Source organism: Tyto alba, unplaced genomic scaffold, assembly GCF_018691265.1.
Source record: "Tyto alba isolate M040663 unplaced genomic scaffold, T.alba_DEE_v4.0 Super-Scaffold_1, whole genome shotgun sequence".
NCBI classification, from domain to species: domain Eukaryota; kingdom Metazoa; phylum Chordata; class Aves; order Strigiformes; family Tytonidae; genus Tyto; species Tyto alba.
The window spans coordinates 5,632,964-5,655,949 of NW_024881261.1; the positions used below are offsets into that span (position 1 = coordinate 5,632,964).

General features: G+C 43.4%; 1 protein-coding gene across 3 annotated transcripts in view; it reads right to left on the reverse strand.

Annotated features, from left to right (window-relative positions):
• The window catches only part of TACC2 (transforming acidic coiled-coil containing protein 2), a 137,500-nt gene that overhangs the window by 79,230 nt on the left and 35,284 nt on the right, over positions 1-22,986 (reverse strand). For all 3 annotated transcript variants that reach the window (XM_042787749.1, XM_042787741.1, XM_042787736.1), the window contains exons 5-6: positions 7,629-7,754; positions 463-594 (exon numbers count right to left, since the gene is read on the reverse strand). In XM_042787749.1, the coding sequence (XP_042643683.1) occupies positions 463-594; positions 7,629-7,754 (258 nt within the window). The remainder of the gene's footprint in view (positions 1-462; positions 595-7,628; positions 7,755-22,986) is intronic.

The window sequence follows — 22,986 nt, forward strand, 5'->3', positions numbered from 1 at the left end:
TGTAGGGGAATGAGTAGAACAATCCTCTTGAACGTGACCTGATTTTGCACAGTTTCACAAACACCACCCCGCAAAAGAAAGGAGAAGAAAAAAAAAAACAAAAAAAAACCAAAACACCACAAACAAGCCACCAAATACAAACGCCAAACTTGAACTTCAAGAAAGGAAAACATTTGGTAAAAAAACTAAAAATTTATTAAATCAAAAATAGTAGGAAGATCAGCATAGTAATAACCAGCGTAGTCCAAGCTCCCTCTTCTGGTCTTTTGGAGTAAATATACCGGAGTTAGCAGGTTTTGCTAGTCTACCATTTGGTTTCAAAATCCAGCAACAAACTATGTAACTTAGACAAAACACCTGTAAAAGTTATTCAGCCTGTTTCACACTAGTTATGTTTTCTTAAGCAAAGTATGTACAGACATGGGAGTTTATTGTAATGTATGAAATAACATTGCACAATACCTCTTTTTTTCATGTGTGGAACCTTCAGTTTCTTGAGCAGGCAGTTCTACACCATCACCAGGGGCCGTAGCCAAAAGTATATCCTTACAAATGAGGTTATCAACTTCTTTGCCAATATCAGGCTTGGAAGTGCTGCAAAACAGTTAGTAGATATAAGCTGACAATTTCAGAAGTGTCCATGAAGATTTATTGAAGTCTCTTTCAAAGATGACCTTTGGCTGGATCTAAACTAAGGAGCTCTAAGGAGATCATCACCCCCCTCCATTCCATCTCTCTCCTTCATCCCACAAATTACTCCTTCCTACAAACCCTATTTCACTTAATTTCTCAGATGACCACATAACCAGTAATATTGCAAAGTTCTGACAGCTCTTATAGACCATAACATTAACTGCCAGAGGAATTTAACTGCATATGAAGTTAGTAAAATACATAAATCACTAATGACTACTTTGCAGTTCTCACACAGCCCTTTCTCCTCAGTGTACAATACAAACATTCAATTAAGTGACTTGTGTTTTAGAAAAAAATAAAATCCGGGACTAAAAAATTCTGTTACTTTAAATGCTCTCCCTATGCTGTAAAGCTAAAAGCACAATAATCCCTGAACTCATTACATGAATGTTAAGATTATGGGACTGCAATACTGCTGTATTTGTTAATTCCTACAAGTCCCTCTGCTCAACAAAGCCCCACAAGACCCAGCTCAGAAGCATGACAGTCATGTAATGATTTCCAGAGCATGCAAATACAGATTGGAAAGACTGACTTTCTTCATAGTAAGGGAAGGCACTGTGGGACACTACGAGGAGGTGTGCCTGCTCCCAGTCCCCGCAGAAGAGGAGTGCTTGCACACAGACACGGAGCAGAGCACAGGAGGAACCCACCGTCTGCCCAAACCCCGGGCACACAGGGGAGAGCGGTTGGGCCATTCCCTATCCTCAAGGCAGGCCAGAGCAGAAGGCACCCTTACAGCTCCATTAACTTCCTGTTTTCTTAAGCAAAACCCACATTTGAAAAAAAGCTTTAGACACATCTCTCCTGAGTCTTCTCATGTTCTTTAAGAGTGTAAATCACCTGTGTATCCAAAAGATCACCCCACAAGAAGCTTGTTTGCATTCTCGCTCACTTCGGGCACACTGATAACCACACTACTGCCCTGCTCTCGGCCACGCTCATTAAACTAATGACAGAAAAGGAACTAAATAACCAATGACTTCATGTCTCAAAAGCAGGAGCGGCATAGGGTCTTGTCATGCCACACTGCCCCTCCAACATTCCAGAAGGACACAGATGTCCTGGGGTAACAGCCACACACAACAGCCTCCCTCGTGTCAGCTCCTGCTTCTAGAGATCCAGACACAAATGTTGAAGGAAATGTTGGTGGAACCAGGCCTTGGCTGAGAAGTTTCTTTTAGGTTTCCTGAACTAAATATAAGCAGCTATCTTAGCCATTCCTTTTAAAATTTCCTCTCTCCTCCCCCCCTCAGTAATTATACTGTAATTGGAGAAGGTAGATTAAATTGTGTTACTGAATGAGTTGGTAAAGTTCAGGGACGGTTGGTTCCTTTCTTTAGAAACACGTATACAAACAAACAGAAGACAAACATAAATCACAGCCCTAACTTTAGTGACAATACACATGAGCACGAGAACAGTTATTTCCCCAAGTGTTTATCCACTAAATGACTAAGATCACAAAAGCTCTTTCTGAGTGGTTTACCTTGATTAGCTGATATTGATGGAGTTGCTTTGTGCCATATGGGATAACTACTCAGTCATTTCTTCTAAGAAATTATCTCTGCTTTACGCACTGCTTCCTTCCTTTCTTCCTTCATTCCCTTTCCCCAGTTTGTCTAAATTGGTCTGATACCAACATAAACTTTCTAAATTTCCAGTCACATCAAGTTTAAATAAATAAATAAATAATGATTAAAAAGCAAGCTGTTTCCTTTTTCATGCAAAGGACTTTTTCCTTTGCTAAAAATGTCTTTGTCCTAATATAGTAATAGCATCAAATATATACAAAGGCGATGTGACTATATAGGGTCACACGAAGATTAGGGAAAGTAAGATTTTAAAGCAAAAAGTAAACTGCTAAAAATAAGTGAATACTGAACATCTGTTTGGAGAGTAAACAAAGAATTGCAAAACCCAAACAATTCACAAGAGGGCCCAGCCAAGCAAGAATACCAAACATACATAAAATTATGGACCTTATGTTATGTACACATAAAACCATCCCAGTTAATTGCTTACAGTAGCACCTGTTCCCTCACACCCTTCCACAGCCCCCCCCGCCCATCTGTAGCCCTTCAGCTTCCCCCTTCAAGTCTCTCCACATAGAATTCAACAATTTTCAGAGATCTACTTTGACTAATGTCATTCCTAACACTCTCCGTAAAGCAAAACTAGCTATCACAATACAGGCATTTTTAGAAGAGCTCTGCTCCCTGGCCGTCACAAAGCACAGGGCTTACTTTTATGGGATATAGTATATATATATATGTGTGTGTGTGCATGTGTTAAAATCCATAAATAATTTCACCTTTCCAAGCTTCAGCTAAACTGCCAAATACTGGATTCCCACAAAGACCACGCCTGCCAAGGGTCAGCTGCCTTATGCATGCAAGGAACACAGCAGAAATGCAGATGGTACTTGTATTTTCTGCGACGTCTTGCAGCAACACAAGAACCAGGAGGTGTCCACCCGTGTGCCGTGGGAAGGGCTGTAGGACTGGGTGCCACAGGCAGCCTCCACCCCCTTTTCCCCACTGCTGCCTCTCTGATAAGGGGTCCAAAGTACCAAGGAATGTCGAGCAAGGCCATGAGAAGCAGTTTGCAAGACTAATCACACCAGGTGTGGGGCTAATACGGGCACTGTTCAGTGTGGTTTGCAGGTAGAATTGCAACAGTGCAGTGCTACTGAGCATTGCCTATCGCCAGATGGGTATTACCTGCAGATGGGTGCTGCCCATGGTGCCACGACAAGCTCACAAGGGACAAGAAGGCAGGAGCAAACCAGCTCAGAAACGGTGCAGACTGCACAAACTGCACAGACTCTGCATCCACTCTAAACCCTCCAGAGGAAGCCTGCATCAACTCCAGTACACGTATCGACTCATGGTATCAACTCACAGTACTTGTATCAGCTCAGACATTAAAACCTCTGCCTCTCCACAGCTCTTACTAAAAGATTTGCCATTAAACTTATTTTCCAACTATTAATATTCTAACGATTGTAGCAAAGATACTATCAAAAGGGCCAAGTCTTCTCAGCGCACAATAAACTACACATTGGCTAGTCTTTATCCTGTAGAGTCAAGCTGATTAGAAAACACATTTTTCAAGCTCTGTCTCTGCTAAAGTAGTTCTCAAAAGTCACTTTCTGACCCTCTGTATATACAGATAACCCCAGGTATTCCTGCCTGCTTTTGATGTCAACACTGAGGAGCACACCCTGAGAGCATCCCCAGGCTGTGAACTATGCAACCATGAAAGGCCCGTCTGCAGATAAAGTAACACAGCTTTTAGTGCATCCGACATCACCTATCACAAATTCCATTATAACAGCTTAACATGCCCTCTGCATAAGAGGAGCTGGGAGAAGCTGATGCAGGGGAACGCAACACTTTCCAACACCAACTCAGTTTAGAACTGCCCTCATTCCCTAGTTTTCCCACCAGAGCTGCGACAGTTCTGTCTGGTCTGGACTAAACGCGGTGCTACAGCTCTGCAACCTCAGCTGGAGATTAAATGCAAGAGCAGCAGCCTTCCTTTGCATGTGGAAGGGACCAGATTGGGTTGCCCTGCCTGTTACCTATAGCCTGACCCTAAAGACAACTTATGCAGTAAGTTCTTTCCAAGCTGCCATTTTTTCCTGGGCACTTGCAGGTTTGTTTGCCCACAAGACAGGCAGTAAGTTGCAGGGAACAGGTAGACACTGCTCAGAAAGGTTTAATGCCTCTAACCATGAAGCCCAGATAAACTGTGGTCTCGTACAGCCGGGGCACTGATCTTTGCCTTTCCAATCCAAACATTTCTCATGTAAAACAAAAGTCCTGATACAGAGCTGTGCACCTGCAGCATAAAGAAAAAAGCTACGTCTAGCCAAAATTTCTCCTAGTGCAACGTGTACTGGCAAATCAGAGTGAACTTGGCTTCTCAGTTTCATTGCTAAACAAAAATGCTTGGCAGAACAGCCAGTGAACTTTTTACCTAATTCTTTTCAGGGCATTCCTCTGTAGACACAGTAAGTAAAATCTGCTTACTGAGTAGATGATGCCCCGCTGTCCCTGATCGATATGTTATCAACAGTGGAGGGGAGAGGCAGACAGCCATCCTCAAGAAGCAAAACAAAGATACAATTTCTTGACTGGACAGATGGAGGGACAACCTGATCTCTTATTATGCACTGCCATATGGAAGACATTTAGCACAAACTGACCCCTACCTTATATGCACCATTATTTTTCCCTGTTGAAGTGCACACCATGTGCATTCTGTGACACCCCTGACAGGGAAATACATAGAAACAAAAGGAACTTATTAGTAAATAACTAAATATATTGGGGGAAAACACTTTATAATTGTACTTTACTGCAGACAGACTGGAATAGCATCATGCCGTCTGGCAGCTCTGGTAACATTTCAAATGTATAGCACAGAGGTATAACCAGTGGGCTTCGACACAGAGACATCACGTGTGTATGCCAGAGGATTTTTTTGCAGTCATATTGAAAAGCAGTGGTGCAGTATTTCTCCATAAAGCTGCCAAAAAAACAGTGGCTTTAGTACAATCATTTTACTTCTATAGACGAGAATCTGCTCCACGTCACAGGTGAAGACAAGATGAGGGATAAAGCAATGACATGGAACAACATCACTAAAACTCTTCCCCTGGATAAGAAAAACCCACTCCTGCTGTTGCCGATCCTCATTTTGAGCACAATCCCAGGCGTTTTAAGAGCTCTACTTTAATTTGCTACTGACATTACGTTATTACCAGTTTAGGTCTGACCAAACCCCAGGGAAGTTCAGCAGTGTTTGTTACTGCTGGAAGAGACTTGCACCATGCTTGTTTCAGACAGGAGCTAAAGCAAGGGTCCCAGCTGCGTTGGTATTAACTTCTCTTCTGCCAACCAGCTGCATCTGCAGGTGGGCACACATGGAAGATGCTGCATTTCTGCTGCAGGGACACCAGGGAACACCTCAGCAAGGCTCATAGAGAAGCTGGCAAGCAACAACAGCCTGGACAGGAAGGGCAGGTACAAGGAGAACAGGTAGGCTTTTACGTCTAAAGCTGAACAAGGAAGCAAAATAAAGGAGTAAGAAAAACAAACAATACTGACGAGTTAACTTGTGCAGCTTTTTAAAAAAATAAACAAAAAAAAATAAAACAACAAACATAGGATAACTACCTGCAGCCAGCTTCACTCCAGTTGACCACAGTGTGTTTCCCTCTCACTTTCCTCCACTTCAGGAACTGAAAAACTACCTACTTCCTCACTGAACATCCATGCTTTGCAACTTTTTAGCACTGAACCCTTGCAAAAATCCTTGCACCTTCCTCAAGGTCAGGATATGGAAACAAGAGCCAGATCCTGTGGTTGCTGCAACAGCCTGTGCATCCTCACCCCAACTGGGCTCAGCCACCCTGTACGGACTAACCACAGCTCAGCACCAGCACTCCTAACTGGGATGAGGCACGGAACCCCGAGACTACCTTTTGGACATTAACAAATGTTAAAACATTTTAGAGACAGAAGTTATCAAGTAGATCAAAAGAAAAGATATGATTAACTCAAAATTCCAGATCCAGATGACAATGGGAACAGTGTGAATTCATGAGGTTTACAGCAAGCATTAAATCAAAACACTCTAAGACTGCTCTTCCTAAATGTTTCCTACGGTGACATTTAATCATAGGCAGTTTGTGTGACTTTTCCCCTACAAACAGCAAACTATCACCCCAAGGGCAACAGTCTTCTATCTCAGACTGTACTGTAGAGACCATATATAAATCTTCCTGGCACTTCTGTTGTTAGGCTTTTTTCATTCGTCCGCATTCAGAAAGTAGCTCACAGCTCCACCTCAATCACTGCTCACTCTTCTCTAACTGCCTTGCTACTATGGCCAACAATCCATTAGCAAGAAAAAACAGAATCCACAAAACCCCATCAGTAACCCAATTACATTTGTTAAAAACAAAGAAACACAACTCAGTAAAAAACTTACAAGAACTGGAAGAAATCCACATCATTAGCTTCTCACTGTAAGCTTCTCTAGATCATCTTATTCCAATTGTAGGAAAAAATTTGCTTCTCACAGATTCACTCAACCAGCATGACTAACTCGCTTGGGGACTGATGGAAGACCAGTATGGGCTGAAGAGCAAAGTCACCCAGCTTTTAATGTGAATTGAGCAAACAACACAAGCTCCCTTCTGCCTTTGACAGCATATTATTACTACTTCAGCTAACCAATTTAATGCTAGCTTAGGTATATTGTGTATGTTTACACTCCACTGAATTCACAACGATTGAAAGGTAAACACACCCTACAAGGCTTCCTCTACTGTTGGCAGCTAAGGCAAACTCATAGATCCAGAGATCTTGACAACTCAGCTGCCACCAGCACAAATAAAGCAACAGTTTTCCTTCTCAGGGCAAGTAAAAGCAGACAAAAAGCCCAGTGTCCAAGAGATATGAGATATCTGAAGTCTTTATAATCAGAATTATACTGTTAAGGAACTTATCAAAATTAAAGAAAATGCCCAAAGGATCAGTTACCTTGTACTAATCTAAAAAAAAAAGTATAAGCACCTACAAAAATATAAGGCATATACTGCACCTTCACATGGCATGATCCTCCTATATGGCAAAGTGATTCACTCTCAGGGAAAGGTAAACGGCATTTTCCTTTGAAGGTTTTGATAGAGGGAGGTTTAAACGCTGCTAAAGATTTCCACTGACAGATGCTCCACTGACTGCAGACAGACTCAACAAACCCATCAGCAACTGGCTATACCAGACATATATCCATCCAAGAAGAGTGATAACAATTTCTTGGCTGGTGCCGACCGCCGCGGTCCCCCACCCGCTCACACCAGCAAGGAGTTTGCAGCTGCCTCCCAGCGCTCCAGCTGCAATGGCTCTGTACCGTACCTTGCTGCAGTCAGCTCAGCAGCATCCACGGGGTCAACATTTCCATTCACCACAGAAACAACTAGGGGTTGCTCAGAAGGATCAAGGAGCGAAGCCAACTGGATATCATCACCTGGCCCAGAAGGGCTGCGGAGAGAAAAGACATGGAAAAAGGCAGCCTTAGAGGTCTGAGTTCTTGCAGAACTATTGTCATCTGGCTGTCTGGATCCCTGGACTTCAGCACGTGTATGCTAACTTGTGTGTTAGGGAACACAGTCAGTGTTGGCGTTTTAAATTGCTTTTGTGCACAGCTCTACTGTTCCCACTGGCCTGAAGTCACTGGATTTTTGTCTGCGTTACAACCGCGGGAGCAATGAGATAGTACAAACCAACAGCAAGTTAACCCCATTTTGATTCTGATTTTAAAAAGCAAATAAGAAAACAAGCTATTGCTTGAACAAAAGAAACGGCGAGACTTCCATGCTCAGAAACCACCTAACACACAGGGAGCTCGAGTCTGGATTTCACCTGCGTGGGGGCTCACCAGTGGGAGGGAGCACAGAGTCAGACCAAGGTGTCCCAGGTGTTGCAGGGAGCACACAGAGAGACACCCAGCCTTGTCCCACACCCCAGGAAAGCAGGGCCCAGCCCAGTATCAGCACTAAAAGAAAACAATTTGGAAGCACACTCTTGTATCAATAAGGGAAGGAGCCTCGCTAAAGAAGGGTTTTTTGTTTAACAGACACCAAACCACAGGAACTCCCTGAAAACGTTTCGTTTCTGTCGCCTACTTCAACATGACTTTCCCATGTGGCCACCAAGAGACCAAGGCCCTGGAAGTATCAGTTTTCCCTGGAACTCACTGAAATCCTCACATTTTTGTAAAACATAAAATGTGACCTTTAATTTGGGTTCCAATTTCACATCTGTGGATTCACCCAACTGGCTCAGTTTCGAGGAGTCGCTTTCCTGAACATCCTTATGCCCACGTTGTTTCCAGTACTACCAAGTGAATACAACCCTGTACACAGATGGATGGGATCTCACACAGACAGATTTGAGCAGAGGTGTATAAACTTAAAACCATCACTCAGCATTTGGGATTTCAGTTTAAAAATAAAATTCCCTAAACCACTGACAGTTTAACACTAGACGATTACTTCCTCACCTAACTGCAAATCCAGTGGATCAGCGTGATTCTCTACTATAGTCTAATTTTGTTTCAAAGAACGTAACAAGGAGTTAAACGCCACTATAATAGTGTCAATACTATTCCAGTAACTTCACACATATTACCTGAAGGATTCTGTAACACGTTCATATGGGAATAATGATTTGTCAAGCCTGTTTTCTGATTTTTCTACTTTATTTTTAATTAATTACACCTGCAATCCTTTGTAAGCCAGTCTTTCTGCTTTTCATTTCCAGTGTTTTCACAGCACCGTTCTGCACTCACTGCAGGCTGTTTGTCCATGGCATCCCTGACAAGACAAGTGACATTCTCCCCTCCGTTACACCAACACTAAGCCACTACACTGAGTGCAGTTCTCGGGGGACGGCCAAGAACATTTGATTATTTTTTAAATTTACAGTATTACTTTTATCTAATTACAAAACTAAGCAATTAACTGTCCACATGTTCTCTGGCTTAACCACACCCGAGGACTCAGCCCATTGCTGGAAGTTTTGAGCAAAGATGTTTACAAGTTCTTAAGTCCTCTAGCTTATTAGTATAAAAGGGCCGGTTTTCACTCATCGCTAAGAGTTGCATAAACTTATAGCACAAACTGGGGTGCCCCCTTCTGCTTTGCCTTAAAATGGGCGTTTAGAAAGTAGACCTTGACAACAGGACATCGCAACTCCTTTCTTCATACATTTAGGAGTAAAATGCAGATGGGCAGGTCTTGTTCTGGGTACTGACAGAGCACTAAGGGTCTTTCCTGTGAACACAAAGTACGGCACAAGCCAAAACCGCAGCTGAAGGTGTTGTACTGGTGTGCCCCAACCCGGTGAGCAGCCAAGGGCTGGCCCACCACCGCTCACATCTGCGGCACCACAAACTCCCAGACAGCGATTTTCATACAGTCTGCGCACAACTGTAACCTGAAACTCGGGCTTGGGGAGGTGATGGCGAAGCTGCTCATTGCGGCACAAACAATGAAGCCATCCAAAAGCTGCTCAAACTAGTTCCACAACTGACATTCCTGGGCATCGCAACCGCCTTCCCCCGTGAGGCGCCTGCCACCAGGTCCCTGCTGTAAGTCCTCAGCAGCAAACCTCCTTTTAGGCTGATTCGTTTCAAGAATCGAGCTCTGGAAAAAAGGCCACGAGCTTTTTCCACTCCATTGCCCGAGTTCTGGGTCAAGTCTGGAAGAGGATCTACTTAAAATGACTTCCACATTCTACTTATGACAAGCGTGACTGAAATACTTCTCAAAGGAAAATACCTCACAGTTTAACAAGCAGTTGCTTACCAACAGCTGCAGCGAGCACACTAAATTCAGCCCAAAGACCAAGGGGTTCAGCCTGTTATTAGCGTGTCACAAGTGAAAGATGTTGCCCATCAAGTGTCCTTAGGCTCTCGAGTTTCATAATTTCACTTTTAAGGATTCTACTTATGCATGAAAAGACATAATCCAAGTCACTGTTAGAAGGCAGGTACGCAAATAGCAAGTTTCAGACAAAGCTTGACCCATACTTGTCATTAAATATCAATGAATGAATGAGAAATAACTGCATAGACCTATGTAATTTCTTCTGTTTAAACATAGGTCTGACCTCTGTCTATGTAAGCTTTCAAATCAAGCCAGTAAATATATTTATAATATGTAGAAAAGCAGAGTTTTACACACGTGGATACAGAGGCAAGCAGGGTCAACTCCTCGGCGCCAACCCAACGAACACAGCGAGGGCTACGTACTCTGGTGGTTCCATTTGCTGCTCTCCTCCTGACATCAGTGAGCTGCAAGCCTTAAACCCCTAATTTCAAACTGAAGTTTTACAATGTTTTGACACTGGTGCTGGAGACAGAAGGCAGCTACGGGTCTTGGCATTTTTCTCCCTGTCCATGTTTTTCCAATCAGAAGAGCTGGATGTGGCTCCCTTTGAACAGTCAACAACAGCTCCAAGTTTACTCCAAGGGAAACCAATAAGCATTTCAAGCCCTGCTATCTTCTACTCCCAAACATTTGGTTGCTTTTAATGAGATAACAGTAAGATTTATAGATCCTGCTCTTATTCCAGAAATCTCTGGAAAATGGCACCAACCACCACAAGGCAGGACTGAGCTCTTGGCAATCTCATCACCCATTACTTCATTTTCTTCAAGAAATGAGATGTTGCTTACTGTGTACAGCAAGGCTGACAGACAAGGTCCTCTGGATTTCATACTTGGCTTTGTAATAACTTGGGATAAAGAGCAAATTTTTTGAGCCTCAGTTTACACATGCATAAGAAGAAATATTAATTAATCACAGAAAAATATTGAGAGGCTTTGCTATTTCTGATAAGCTCTTACACTGCAGCTCTTTGCAAGGGAAAGAGATCTAGCAGCATCAGTTTGAATTCATTCATTCAAATACACTGTACCTCACAAAATGTCATCCATTTTATTAAGTAACTCCTTCATAATATTTATTTTTTCCTTTTTATACTTTATTCTGTAGCTTATCTCCCATATTATCCACATATATTGAAATTAACTTCATGTGTAGAAAACCCAACAATAATCTGCTATAGTAACTCTACGCACCTTTGGTATTACTCTCCTATGAAAGTATTTTCATGATTATTGGGACTCCTGTCAATGTGATTTAGCAGAGTAGGAGGTATGAAGCTATTTCTCAAATTAGAAATCAACATTCCAGGTATCAGAAACTAAAACTAATCATGCTCAGGGAACAACTCAGAAGTGCTGCGTAAGATACCAGCACAGGATTCAAAATAAAGACTTTTTCCCCCCCTCCCCTCCCCCCCCATACTACTTCTTGGGAGGTAATTTAAAAGGGATTTAAATATTAATAGAATTTTAGGAAAAATAGGAGATGCAAAGATTGAAATAGAAAGTCTGGCTTTGTTTCCCAGTGAACTATGGGGACATCTGTACAACCAAACGATGTCCCCACAGGGCAAGTCCATATGCCAGCAATAGGTTTAAAAGCTCAGACACAGCAATGACTGGGGGTCACCGGTTACTTTTGCTGGTCACTACGCACAGATATAACTAAGGCTTTACTTTTACCAGCCAAACACACTCTCACAGTCAAAAGTTCAAGTTTTGGGAAAATATGCTGCCTTTTGTAAACCCAACAAAGACTTCGTTATGCATTGAGTATGTGATTTTGGAAAAATCTCTCAAATTCCTTCTGAAGGAGAAACTGTGCCTTAAGTGCCTCGCATCAGCACTTTGTATTTACACTGCAGGACCTTCTGCACGCCTCAGCCAGGCTGTCCTGCTGCACTGGGCGCTGTACAAACACAGTAATGAAGGTATCCAAGAGATGAGCTGGCATGCGTTAATTAGACAAATAAAACCACCGTCATACAGGGAACACGCGAGTTTGATGGACAGTACTGTGCGTGGCAGCATTTCTACACTTATAGAAAAAAAAAAAAAAAAACCAAAAAACAAAAACATTGCCACTATGATACCAGACCTGGCTCCTGGGGGAATTATTCTGGTATCTCGCCCTCCGAGCTGGACTGGAGCAGGCAGCAGAGCAGGTCTGGATGTGGGGTGACCGTGCTCAGCGCGCCCAGGCTGGGCAGCACCAGGGTGATGTTTGTCCCCAAGGAAGGGGACTGCCACCATCCCGGCTGAGCACCAGGAACCAGCTGCACCTCCCGTGGGCTGCCCACGGCCCATGCGGGAACGTGGGGCTTGCCTGGCTCCCGACACGAGGCTGCGCTTCCAGCAGCAAGGGAGGCCCTTCTCTCACTGCAAAGTTAAGAAAGGGGGGGAAAAAAAAAAAAAAAAACAACAAAAAAAAACCCATGCAGAAACGTGGACCCGTGAAAGCATCTTTGAAAAGACTTCCTGAAGGCAATACCCCACCTGTGGAAAGCAACCCCAGGAACCCAGCTGCAAAGCAGCTGGCAATCCCAGCAGGTAACTCCAAATTACTGGGCTGAGCGGGACCATGGTGCTGTCACTGTCAGGCAACCCACACATGTGACGATGGAGAGTAATTTTCGGAAGCGATACTCTTCTGGCAGTGCTTGTGGAAATCCTGACAAGATAGAGAAGTTATCTTGGCAGGGGAGGGTGTTTAGTCACACATTACCTGAGGGCCTGGACTTCCTCTCTCACCCAACCCTTCTTGCTTAGAAATCTCTTTATTTTTCTAACACGTGTATCCGGATTGATCATCAATGTGTCAAGTCATAACCATAAAATAAAAAAAATATATATTTTTTTTTCCCCCGAGTATTCTACATTACTGTGGTCACATTAAAACTTAAAAGTTATGGTGAGTTATTACATTAAACAAATACAATTATTTTAGATTAAAAGACTTCAGGGGACTGAAACACGCGTTACAGTATTACTTCCTTTGCAAGCTAAAAGAGGGACAACAGAAAGCCACATAAAAGCCTTAGAAGTATAAATCACGCCTGCACAGGATGAATAAGCATATTTGCTGCAATAACTGTCAACCATTATAAAAAGCCCAGAACGTCACCACCACGCAGCTTTTCGAGCCTCTGAAGGGCTCGCAGTCACGTCCCGATGTCACTGCTGCAAAATTTAAAAGTTTCCAAATTCCAGCTGGTAAACCTGAACCAGAAGTTTCTCAGGGCGATCAACCCCCACCCCCCCCCCCCCCCCCCACGCACACAAACAAAAGTCTCCTCAACCCCTGACACTCCGGCCGAGCAAAACCCAACCACAAGCCACGGCAGGAGCCACAAACCCATCCAGTCTTTTTCTTGGGGGTAAAGGGAGTTAATTCCGCTGCCAGAGCCGGCGGCGGCGCTGGGGGAGCAGGAGGGCACTTTACTCCCTATAAGTGTTACTTTTTGAAAAGTTGCTCAAAGGAGAATAAGAGAGGGAAAATAATAATAATAATAATAATAATAATAATAATAATAATAATAATAAAGTGGAATAATCTTTTGAGAGAGAAAAGCAGGGACAAACAACAGCTAGCTCTTAATTTCTGATGCAGCCTCCAACTGCACGTTGCTTTTGTGATTTCCTTGGCTAACTTTCCCCTCGCAAGTGTCTACTTACCAAGGCCAGGAAATAATCACCAGCTTTGCTCGTCGCAGTCATCCTCGGTTCCAGCACAACCACCCGCAGCCGCAGCCCCCCCGTCCGAGGCGAACGCCCCCCAATTCCACCATCCCCCCCCCCGGGCCGGGAGCCGCGGCTGTGCCCGCCCGCCGGACCCGACCCCGGCAGCTCCGGCGAGGGCTGGAGCTTTACAAAAGGCCGAGGAGCAGGAGCCTGGAGCTACTTCTCGGAGGCTCCTCCCATGAAGCTCCCCGAGGAAAGGCCGTGGCGACCAAACCCGCCGCGCCCCGCGTCCTCCCCCACGGGGGTCGGGTGCCTGCGGGGCCGTGGGGGCTGACCCCCGTGGGGGAGGACGCGGGGCGCAACCCGCTGCCAGAGAGCGGAAAGAGGGGGACACCCACCCCCAAAGCCACGGCTCCCACGTGGGTTTTGTTCTTTTTTTTTTTTTTTCTTTTTTTTTTTTTTTTCTGCCTGCTTGTGCGGTGGAATTTCTTCCCCAGATATTTTTTTTTTTTTTTTTAATTGAGTCATGCCGAGCTGCTGGGTGTTTCCACCCGCTGCGGGTGGTGGGGGGATGCGGGCCGATAAAGTGAGGATGGATATAACGCTGGTAGTATACGCAAATACCTCCTCAGGTTTTCATTAAAAAAAAAAAAAAAAACCAAAAAAACAAAAAACACCGAAGCTGAGCCTTGCTGAAGTGGTGGGAGGTGGCAGCTTTTTCAACTTTCAGGATGCAGGAATGGTGTTTGGCCCAACTTGAAAGATAACTTTTCAAAAGTTTCAAGAAAAGTTTTTAACAACTTCCCCTGAAACTTTGTTTATAGCTGTAAATCTAAACCAAACCTTTTTATCCCTACTCTAATTCTTATGTTAACTTCCAGCTCCTAAAGTCGCACAGGTTCTCTTACAGGTTTCTTTACCTATAAGAAAATGGAGCGGTTTTAATTAGTTGCGTGCCCTTATTCATCTCTTAGGTTTCCTATGGGTTTATTACAACACAAAAGAATGGCTTCACCGGTAATTAAGTCTTTGCATTGAGATACACCAAATTGCATATACAAGCTGCCAGCAGCCAAGGAATTAATTGAGTTTCTACCCAGGGAGATCATTATCATGTTTATAACAAGTCATACAATAACTATAGACTAAATGTCTATAATATCTATCCCACAGCAAGACAGTTGGAAGGTTCGTTGCTTACCAAATGCCCAATTGAGATACCTCAGATAAAATGCTGGGACCACAGAGACTTAATTTAGCTGAGTTAGTTTCCCAGCTGACTGCATGTCCACTCTGCCCAAATTCAACTGTGATGCCAGCTATGCCTGCTTGGGTGATAAAACTAACATTTCTTCTTCTTCAGAACTCAGTCCAGCTCTTAGCAGGATTGTGCATCTCCTTTTAATGTTAGGGTGTAGTAAGTGATACCAGCTGGACCTCTCAAAGCATCAATTTAGAACTGAGCCTCAGGTGGAAAAAGGTATTCTTTTTTTCTTTTTTCTTTTTTTTTTTTTTTTTTTTTGACTCATTACACTTTCTAGCCATTGTTTGATTTTGTATGAGCAAAAGGAGGGAATGGATTTTTGACCAGGTAAATTTTGTGTTACAGGAGAACTTTCACATCTAGTCTGAAAGCAGGTAACAGGGATTTCCCCTAGATATGCTCATTGCTGCTTTTAGCAATTCACATACCTGTAAAGGAAAGAGAAGAATATACCAAATGACCTCCAGAGACCAAATCAGATACTGTAATGGGTGAAAATGTCATGTAGGCTACCAGCGTCACCTGGGCTGCAAGGTATGGCTCATCGAGGCATAAATACCACATACAGCACAATGGGGTGTGGAGAATTCACTTAGTTGCAGGACTGGGAGGTGGTAGCATCCACTCTGACAGCAAGGATTAAGATCAAGCAGAGAGTTAAAGTTTCTGGGGAGAGCAGCTCTCTCATATCCTGCCTCCCAAGCAGCAGGAAACCAGGCATGGAAAAAGTTACCGTGATTTCTGATACAGGTACAGGCATTCAGCCACCCTCTCATTTAGAGGGGGAATTAAACTCTCTTGTCATCTGGAAACCATTTCACAAATAGCTTCTGCAGGTATAACAGCCCTGAGGAGGAGGGAGACCCCAGAGAGAATAAGATTCATTAAAATAAACTTCTATTTTCTTTGCGAGTAGCACTTCAGTCTGGCACAAAGCTGTGGACAGGGACTAGCTACGTTTCTGCTAACAAACCCAAATTTAGCTCTTTTGGAATAAAATGGTCATTTAGCTCAAATAACATGCCTCTAACTATTTATTCATTAGCCTCGTGCTGTACCAAAACCCTTTCGGCTATTGCTAAAGAATCTCAACCCACCTTTGTCACAAAAACATTTCCACTTTCCTCCCAGCACCCTCTGCTACTTAAACATAGGAAAACTGATACGCAGTGCTAAGGTGTGCTTGATTATCTGACTTCTCTGTGAGAATTAATTGATCTGCGTTAATAGAAGGCTTGGGGGAGGAGAGAGGAAACAAGCTGGAAAGCAACAGGAAAACAAGAGATAAGCAAGCTCCCAGCAAGGCTGGGGAGACAATTACAGGACAGGGGCTGATTTTCAGGCTGAAGCCCGCAGTGACAGGCTGTCTGGCTGGGGCTGGGAGCCCGCAGATCAAAGAGCTGCGAAAGAAAGTGTTGCAAAATACTTCTCCGGAGGGCTGGAGCTGGGTAGGAGCGGTGAGCCTGCTGATGAGAGGGACTCAGGGCTGGGAGACATCCTCCAGGATGGCCCTGCTGGAGTCCCAGCCCTTCCCTGGCTCCCAGGGAACAGTTAGCCTCAAGGAAAGGCCAAAACCCATCAGGATGGCTTATACTGGGGGGACTGTTGTTTGGTTATTTTGTTTTTTTGTTTTTTTTGTTTTTTTGTTTTTTTTTTTTTTTAATGTAGATCTCAAACGTTATTAAAGAACACTAGTGTTTTACATCTGGGTGAAGGATTTTATGTTTCCTACATCCCCACTTTTTCCTTGTCTCTGTGTGTACGTGTCCATGAAGATCACATTTACCAATCTGCATGTTGCAATCTTAGGGGTGAAGGAAACCCTAGAGAAATACTCATCTTTTTAGTCTGGCAATGCTAAGTAGTTCATGACAGAGGTACAATGAAGTGCCTGTGATAGCGCTATAGTTACCTGACATTACATAGGCACATGGTGCTGGAAAGCAGAGCATGTACATCTACATTTCAACCCAGCTTCCACGTCCCACACTGCTCGTAACTGCAGGACCAACACATCAGCCTCACGAGACCCCCCTGCAGTGCTGGGGCCAGCTCGGGGGCCCCCAACAGCAGAAGGACATGGAGCTGCTCGAGTGGGGCCAGAGGAGGCCACGGAGATGCTGGGGGGGCTGGAGCAGCTCCCCTGGGGGGCCGGGCTGAGAGAGTTGGGGGGGTTCAGCCTGGAGAAGAGAAGGCTCCGGGGAGCCCTTCGAGCGGCCTCCCAGGGCTTAAAGGGGGGACAGGAGAGGTGGGGGGGGACTCTGGGTCAGGGGGTGTAGGGATAGGACAAGGGGTAACAGGTTTAAACTGCCAGAGGGCAGATTTAGGTGAGCTCTAAGGCAGAAATTGTTCCCTGTTTGGGGGGTGAGGCGCTGGCCCAGGGTGCCCAGAGCAGCTGTGGCTGCCCCCTCCCTGGAAGGGTTCAAGGCCAGGTTGGACGGGGCTGGGAGCCCCCTGGGCTGGGGGAAGGGGGCCCTGCCCGGGGCAGGGGGTGCCACTGGGGGGGCTTTAAGGTCCCTTCCAACCGAAATCATGTTGTGAATATTCTCCTCAGGCACACAACATTTTTACCCTACACTCAGGACAATGGGAAATTGAATTACAGAAAAATTACAGGTACTTAAGCTCAGTACATCCAGAAATGCTGGATAGCAGGACATCATTTTAGGGTGCGTTTTCAGAAGTCTGGACTATGACTTGAGAAATATCATCAGACACCCCATCCTTCAGGCTGTGCTCCATGGTCAGAGTGCTTTAAGACTGTGGGTAGACACCTGGTAAAAGCATCTGATGGACACTGTACTGGTAGTGGTGACCCACTCTGCCCAGCTCCTGTGAATTCAATCAGAGGGTTTTTCCCATAAACCAAGTCACTTTTGTCAAACCAAAGCACTTGGTTGGGGGAGATGAGTCAGCCCTCAAAAACGCTATGAAAAACCCATGAAATTGGCTTGGAAAGAATGTTATATTAAATAAATGTAAAAAAAAAAAAAAAAAAAAAAAAAAACCCAAACCCAAAAAATAAACAAAAAAAACCCCACAGAGTTTTCTTTTAAATTTGTATTCTGTTTTTTTGAGAATACAGAATGAACTCAGAGCAGATTGTCAAGTTTTTTCCTGTAAGCATGAAAAAAAGGCTCACTCTTCTCCAACTCTTTAAACTGAGGTTATCACTAGTCTATAAGCAAATACAAATCCTACAATACTTGTGATAAACTTGCAAAAAAGCTGGCAAAACAGCAATGCCTATGCTTGTTCTGAACCATAAAGCCATCATGTGATTAATCTTTAAGAAAATGTGTGTGTGTGATTTTAAATTGTTCTTTGTGAAAACTTAGTGCCCATCTTTAAAGCCATTTGTAGCAAAGAAAGCCATATAAATATACTTCAGTTTGTTTAAAATTAAAGAGGAATTTCTCTTTTGCATTTCCTCATCAGAGGTTTGTAGTCATACACTCTGCAAAACCACAGACCCAATTAGCTGCTGAGCAGCCTGGCTGAGATATCCAAGCCACTTCTGTAACAAACACCTGAACCTTGTATTTCCACTACTTTCCACATACAAATTGCCCACAACCATCATTTGTGGTGGTTGAAAATTAGGTTGTGCAGTTCCCAGCAATTTTTATTGGTGAGGCTTTGGAAGCTCCGTCTCTTTAAATTCCCAGACTTTTACCTTAAGCTTCTGCTTTGAAAAGAAGGGAAGTATAATGTTAACCTGTTACATTTTGGAGGATCAAAGTGATGGGAAACTGCCATTTCGAAAATTTCCAGATAAGATCCATTCTTGTAAAACCCCAGGCTAGACTCAAAGCCTCACAAATTTATGTGATAACTTCCCTAGCAAACCGAGTTTATTTGGAGTTTCTACCAAAAGAACAAGATTTGAAGAATGCTGCATGCAGCAGAAGTTTCATGTGAAATCACAGAATTCAAAAAAAAAGGAAAAAAAGAGAAGATGCAAAATCTTGGAGACTTTTAAGTATTCATCAAAACTAACTCTATATTTTGACGCATTTAATGACACTGTTAAGAAGGGGACATGGGACTTTTAAGTGTCCATTTATTTTCATGACAGCTAAAACGTTTTCCTCAGTTGTTAGAAACTGAGCAATGCATACATGCTTTTTGCTTTCATTCCAGGAAACAAATCCAATCTTCTATGTCTGCTGCAGAGTTATTCTTAGCTGGCTTTGATATTTCTATCAGCTAGGAGAGCATAACAATGTTATCATGCTAACAAATTCCAAAGATTTTACATAAGCTCTTGAGTGCCTTAAAAAAAAAAAAAAAAAGGCTTTATTGATTACACTGTTTGTGTTTCATTAGCCAAAGGGGCTAGGAAAAACAGGCTGAAAAAGAATAAAAAAGCAGTTTGATGACTTTCAGTTTCATGAAGCAAGTGCTCAGTGTTTTGTAGAGCATCATTTACAAAGAAAAGCCAAGCTTCACAGCTCTGAGGTTGGAAAACACCAGGTAGTTCAGGTCAACGAATCATTTAAATCCTACTTATCTATACACAGCCTATTTTCCTAATTTGACTTTTTATCTGTTGAAACAGCTAGGCAATCCCATTATATAAGCTATGCAGGATAACTGAGAGTATAGTGCTTGTAGGATGGTCTGGGTGAAAAAGGATCCCAGGACTGTGCAGAGTTCTCCCTGGCTGATCTGTTAGAGGCTCGGGGCCAAATTCTTTCCTGATATCATTCCACTGACAAAGAGATTTTGGCCCACCGTTTACTGGGTTTAAAGGTAGTCTGCAGCTGTAGCCTTCCCTCACACAGCTGCCTTGAAAGTAGTGTACCAACAGGTAAAGAAAGTAAATTAGTGAATTAAATCAGAAACAACCTTTCAGAGTCTTAGGGCACTTTTGGAGAGCTGGTTATTTTACAGAGGATCACGGAGGAATGGGGCAGGTACGGAACAGGGAGAGTAGGGAAGAGGAAGGATTAAGCCTGGGGTAACAAGGAAGAGTTCATCAGGTAATGCTTAGTCTGAGAGGAGATCCTAAGCACATTTCAGCAAGTGGAATGAGATTAACATAACATACTGGGGCTGGATCTTGACAACAGCATAGGATGGTGGCACTCTGCATTTCACAGAGACCTTAGAATCCAGAACAATTAAGCATTTGATTGGAACAATTAACATTTCTACACTTAAGGCAATTCGAGCTGCAGAGCTTCTTACAGGCCAAAGAGACTCTGCTATACGAAGTAACCTGTCAAGGTGAGTGCAGATTAACAGGCCCAAACAGATCCATATAACAATTTTTACATTTCCAGGGTACCCAAATGTTAAGGAATAGCAGTATCTAAACGAGCCCACCTGCTATTAGCAATGCACACGTGGGCTTCCATATACCTGGACCAATACTGATAAGACAGGCTCCCAAGACATCAATAATATAAAATCAAGAATATAAAAGCTACCAGAATGAAAAACAGAAAGCAAAGGACAAGGCAAGCACTACGGAGTTCTGGCTCTTCAGACATGTCTCCCGAGGAGTCTCTGTTGCGAAGCACTAGTGCAATGCCAAGACGCAGAGAAACTGGAAGGAAGCCACATCCAAGTCATGGAGAATATGCCTGTGTCTGTAATTGCTGTTCTCAGAGCTGCCCTCGGCAGGGTTCAAAGCTGGGGCTAATCCTACTTTGCATATTCTATTAGAAACAGGGACAGTGGAACTAGCTCCACGGTATCCAATTTTGCAAGAAGCCAGAAGGTACAGAGTCGGAATAGAGAAAATATGGGGAAAATCTGTAGGATATGCAAAAACAATTTTGAGAAAATAGGCAGTTTACTTGGAAGAAGCAAGGTTGAAAATTACATCTGGGGAAAACTAATCAGAAAAAAAAAAAAAAAAAAGGTAATCTGAAAGTAATCTTTAACTTAATGAGAAAAGAAGACAAAAGTTGATGCTAAACTGCCTGTCCAGATACTGGACAATGTATTACAGTGTCCATGCTGAATTTCCTTAGCAAATGCCTGTATCTGATTGGATAAATGTAATTTATTGAGAAACATAGAAGGATGTGTGAAAAAAACAGCTCATGTATCATCCATCCATGTCAATACCTACCTTATTCATAAGTAGCTAAGGTTCTCAAGAATGTTACAAAATGTTTACAGTACAAGAAGTACCAGAAATTTGGCAGGACCAAAGATGATTTACTTCTATACTTTTGTGTAGCAGAAGCATACGTAAATAAAATTTAAAAATAACCAGCATGGCATCGCATACCTCGCTTTCCTTTGGTATGTGCTTTAAGTACAACAGGGCATACTATCAAATCAGCTTTTTATAAATACTTTGCCCTGACTTAGACGCTGCCTAAACTAGCAGTCAGTTTGATCAATGGCATCCATTAGGGTAGATGGCAAAACTCCCTTTCACTTCTTAGAAAGGAATGTGAGATGTCCGTTGGGTAAAAGTGAAGCTATCCTAATTTTACTCTGCCATGAATAGAAAAATACCAAAATTAAATATCACAGACAAAATTCCCACAAAAATCCCCATCCAGTTAATTTAGTTAAGGACTGTAGGCTGACCTCCTTGCATCTCCAAAAGCACAACTGCACTAACAGTTGCACCTACTGAGTTTAACAATAATAGTAAAATGGGAGGGAAATAAAGAGAAATAATCCAGATGCAAAGGGAGAAGAGCAGGAGAGAGAGACAAATAGCCTGATGAATTTTGTGCATTTCACTTATGCGTAAGTCACCCTCAGTTATTTTTCTCTTTGTTTCATGATTTTGAGGTGCTGCTCACCTGAGCTTGTTCTGAAGTTAGAAAAAAATAAGGAAATAAAGCAAGCTGCAAAATCAATTTTGATAAGTTTCCTTTTAAGTCCAAACTCTTGTTTTCAGATGCTAATGACACAAAGCCTTAGTGCTCAAAACCCGCTTGACTGATCTGAAAAGCAGTTCTACATTCCATACTTCACCCAGAAAGACTGTTAAAATATTTAATACTGTGTTTGTTATGCAAACAAAAAAGACCAAGACAGTATTTACTAAGGAGTGAATTTTTTTTTTTTTTTTAATTATTGAACTTGCCAATTTTTGATGGCAAGAACAAAGCATGAAGCAAATCCAAAAGCATGTCTGGACCAACTTTAGAGGTCTCATCTGACCTATACATAGGACATAAAGAATGTTTTCCAAGCAGCTTTGCTGATGCCATCTGCTGCAACATACTTCCCATATAAGAATATTATTTAGATTTATAAGTGATGTGAGTCAATGCAACAGAACTCTCCATTCTCTAAAACACAATGGCAGCAATAGGAGAACGCCTACAATATGGTGCCATAGCTGGGAAAGGGCCCTGCCAGTGGAGTTCCTCGCGGTGTCAAAAACTGTTAGGAAACACTTGTCCCCAAATCAGTGCAGTGCCACAGAACTCCTCACCCTTTACGGCTAGCTTTATGTGCCACTCCTACAGCGGGGAATGGGTTGAGGTGCAGCCAGCAAGGAAGATTCAGGCATGACAGAGGATGAATGAGCACCTGCATGAGTACAGCTCTGAGAGCATGGCGGTGTGTCTATCGATTTGCACAGACAGGCTGGATCAAGGATTGCTTCTGCAGCATGTGCTCCACGGGAACTCAACTCGCTCTGCAGTAGCACCAGAAGCCCTGGGAATGCCAAGCCAGCACGGTGCCCTCCTGCATCCGAGGCAGGGGAAGGCACTGGGCGTGTTGCTCAGCACCGCAGCGAGCACAGCCCATGCTGCTCTGCCCAGCAAACCGGTTCTGCTGAGGGGTGCAGAGGAGAACCTCACCTTACTGCAAAATGAGTGCCACTGCTTGCGGTGTGCTTGCGGCTCCTTGCGCTCTTCCCTCACTAGCACACCCAGCCCCAAGCTGAG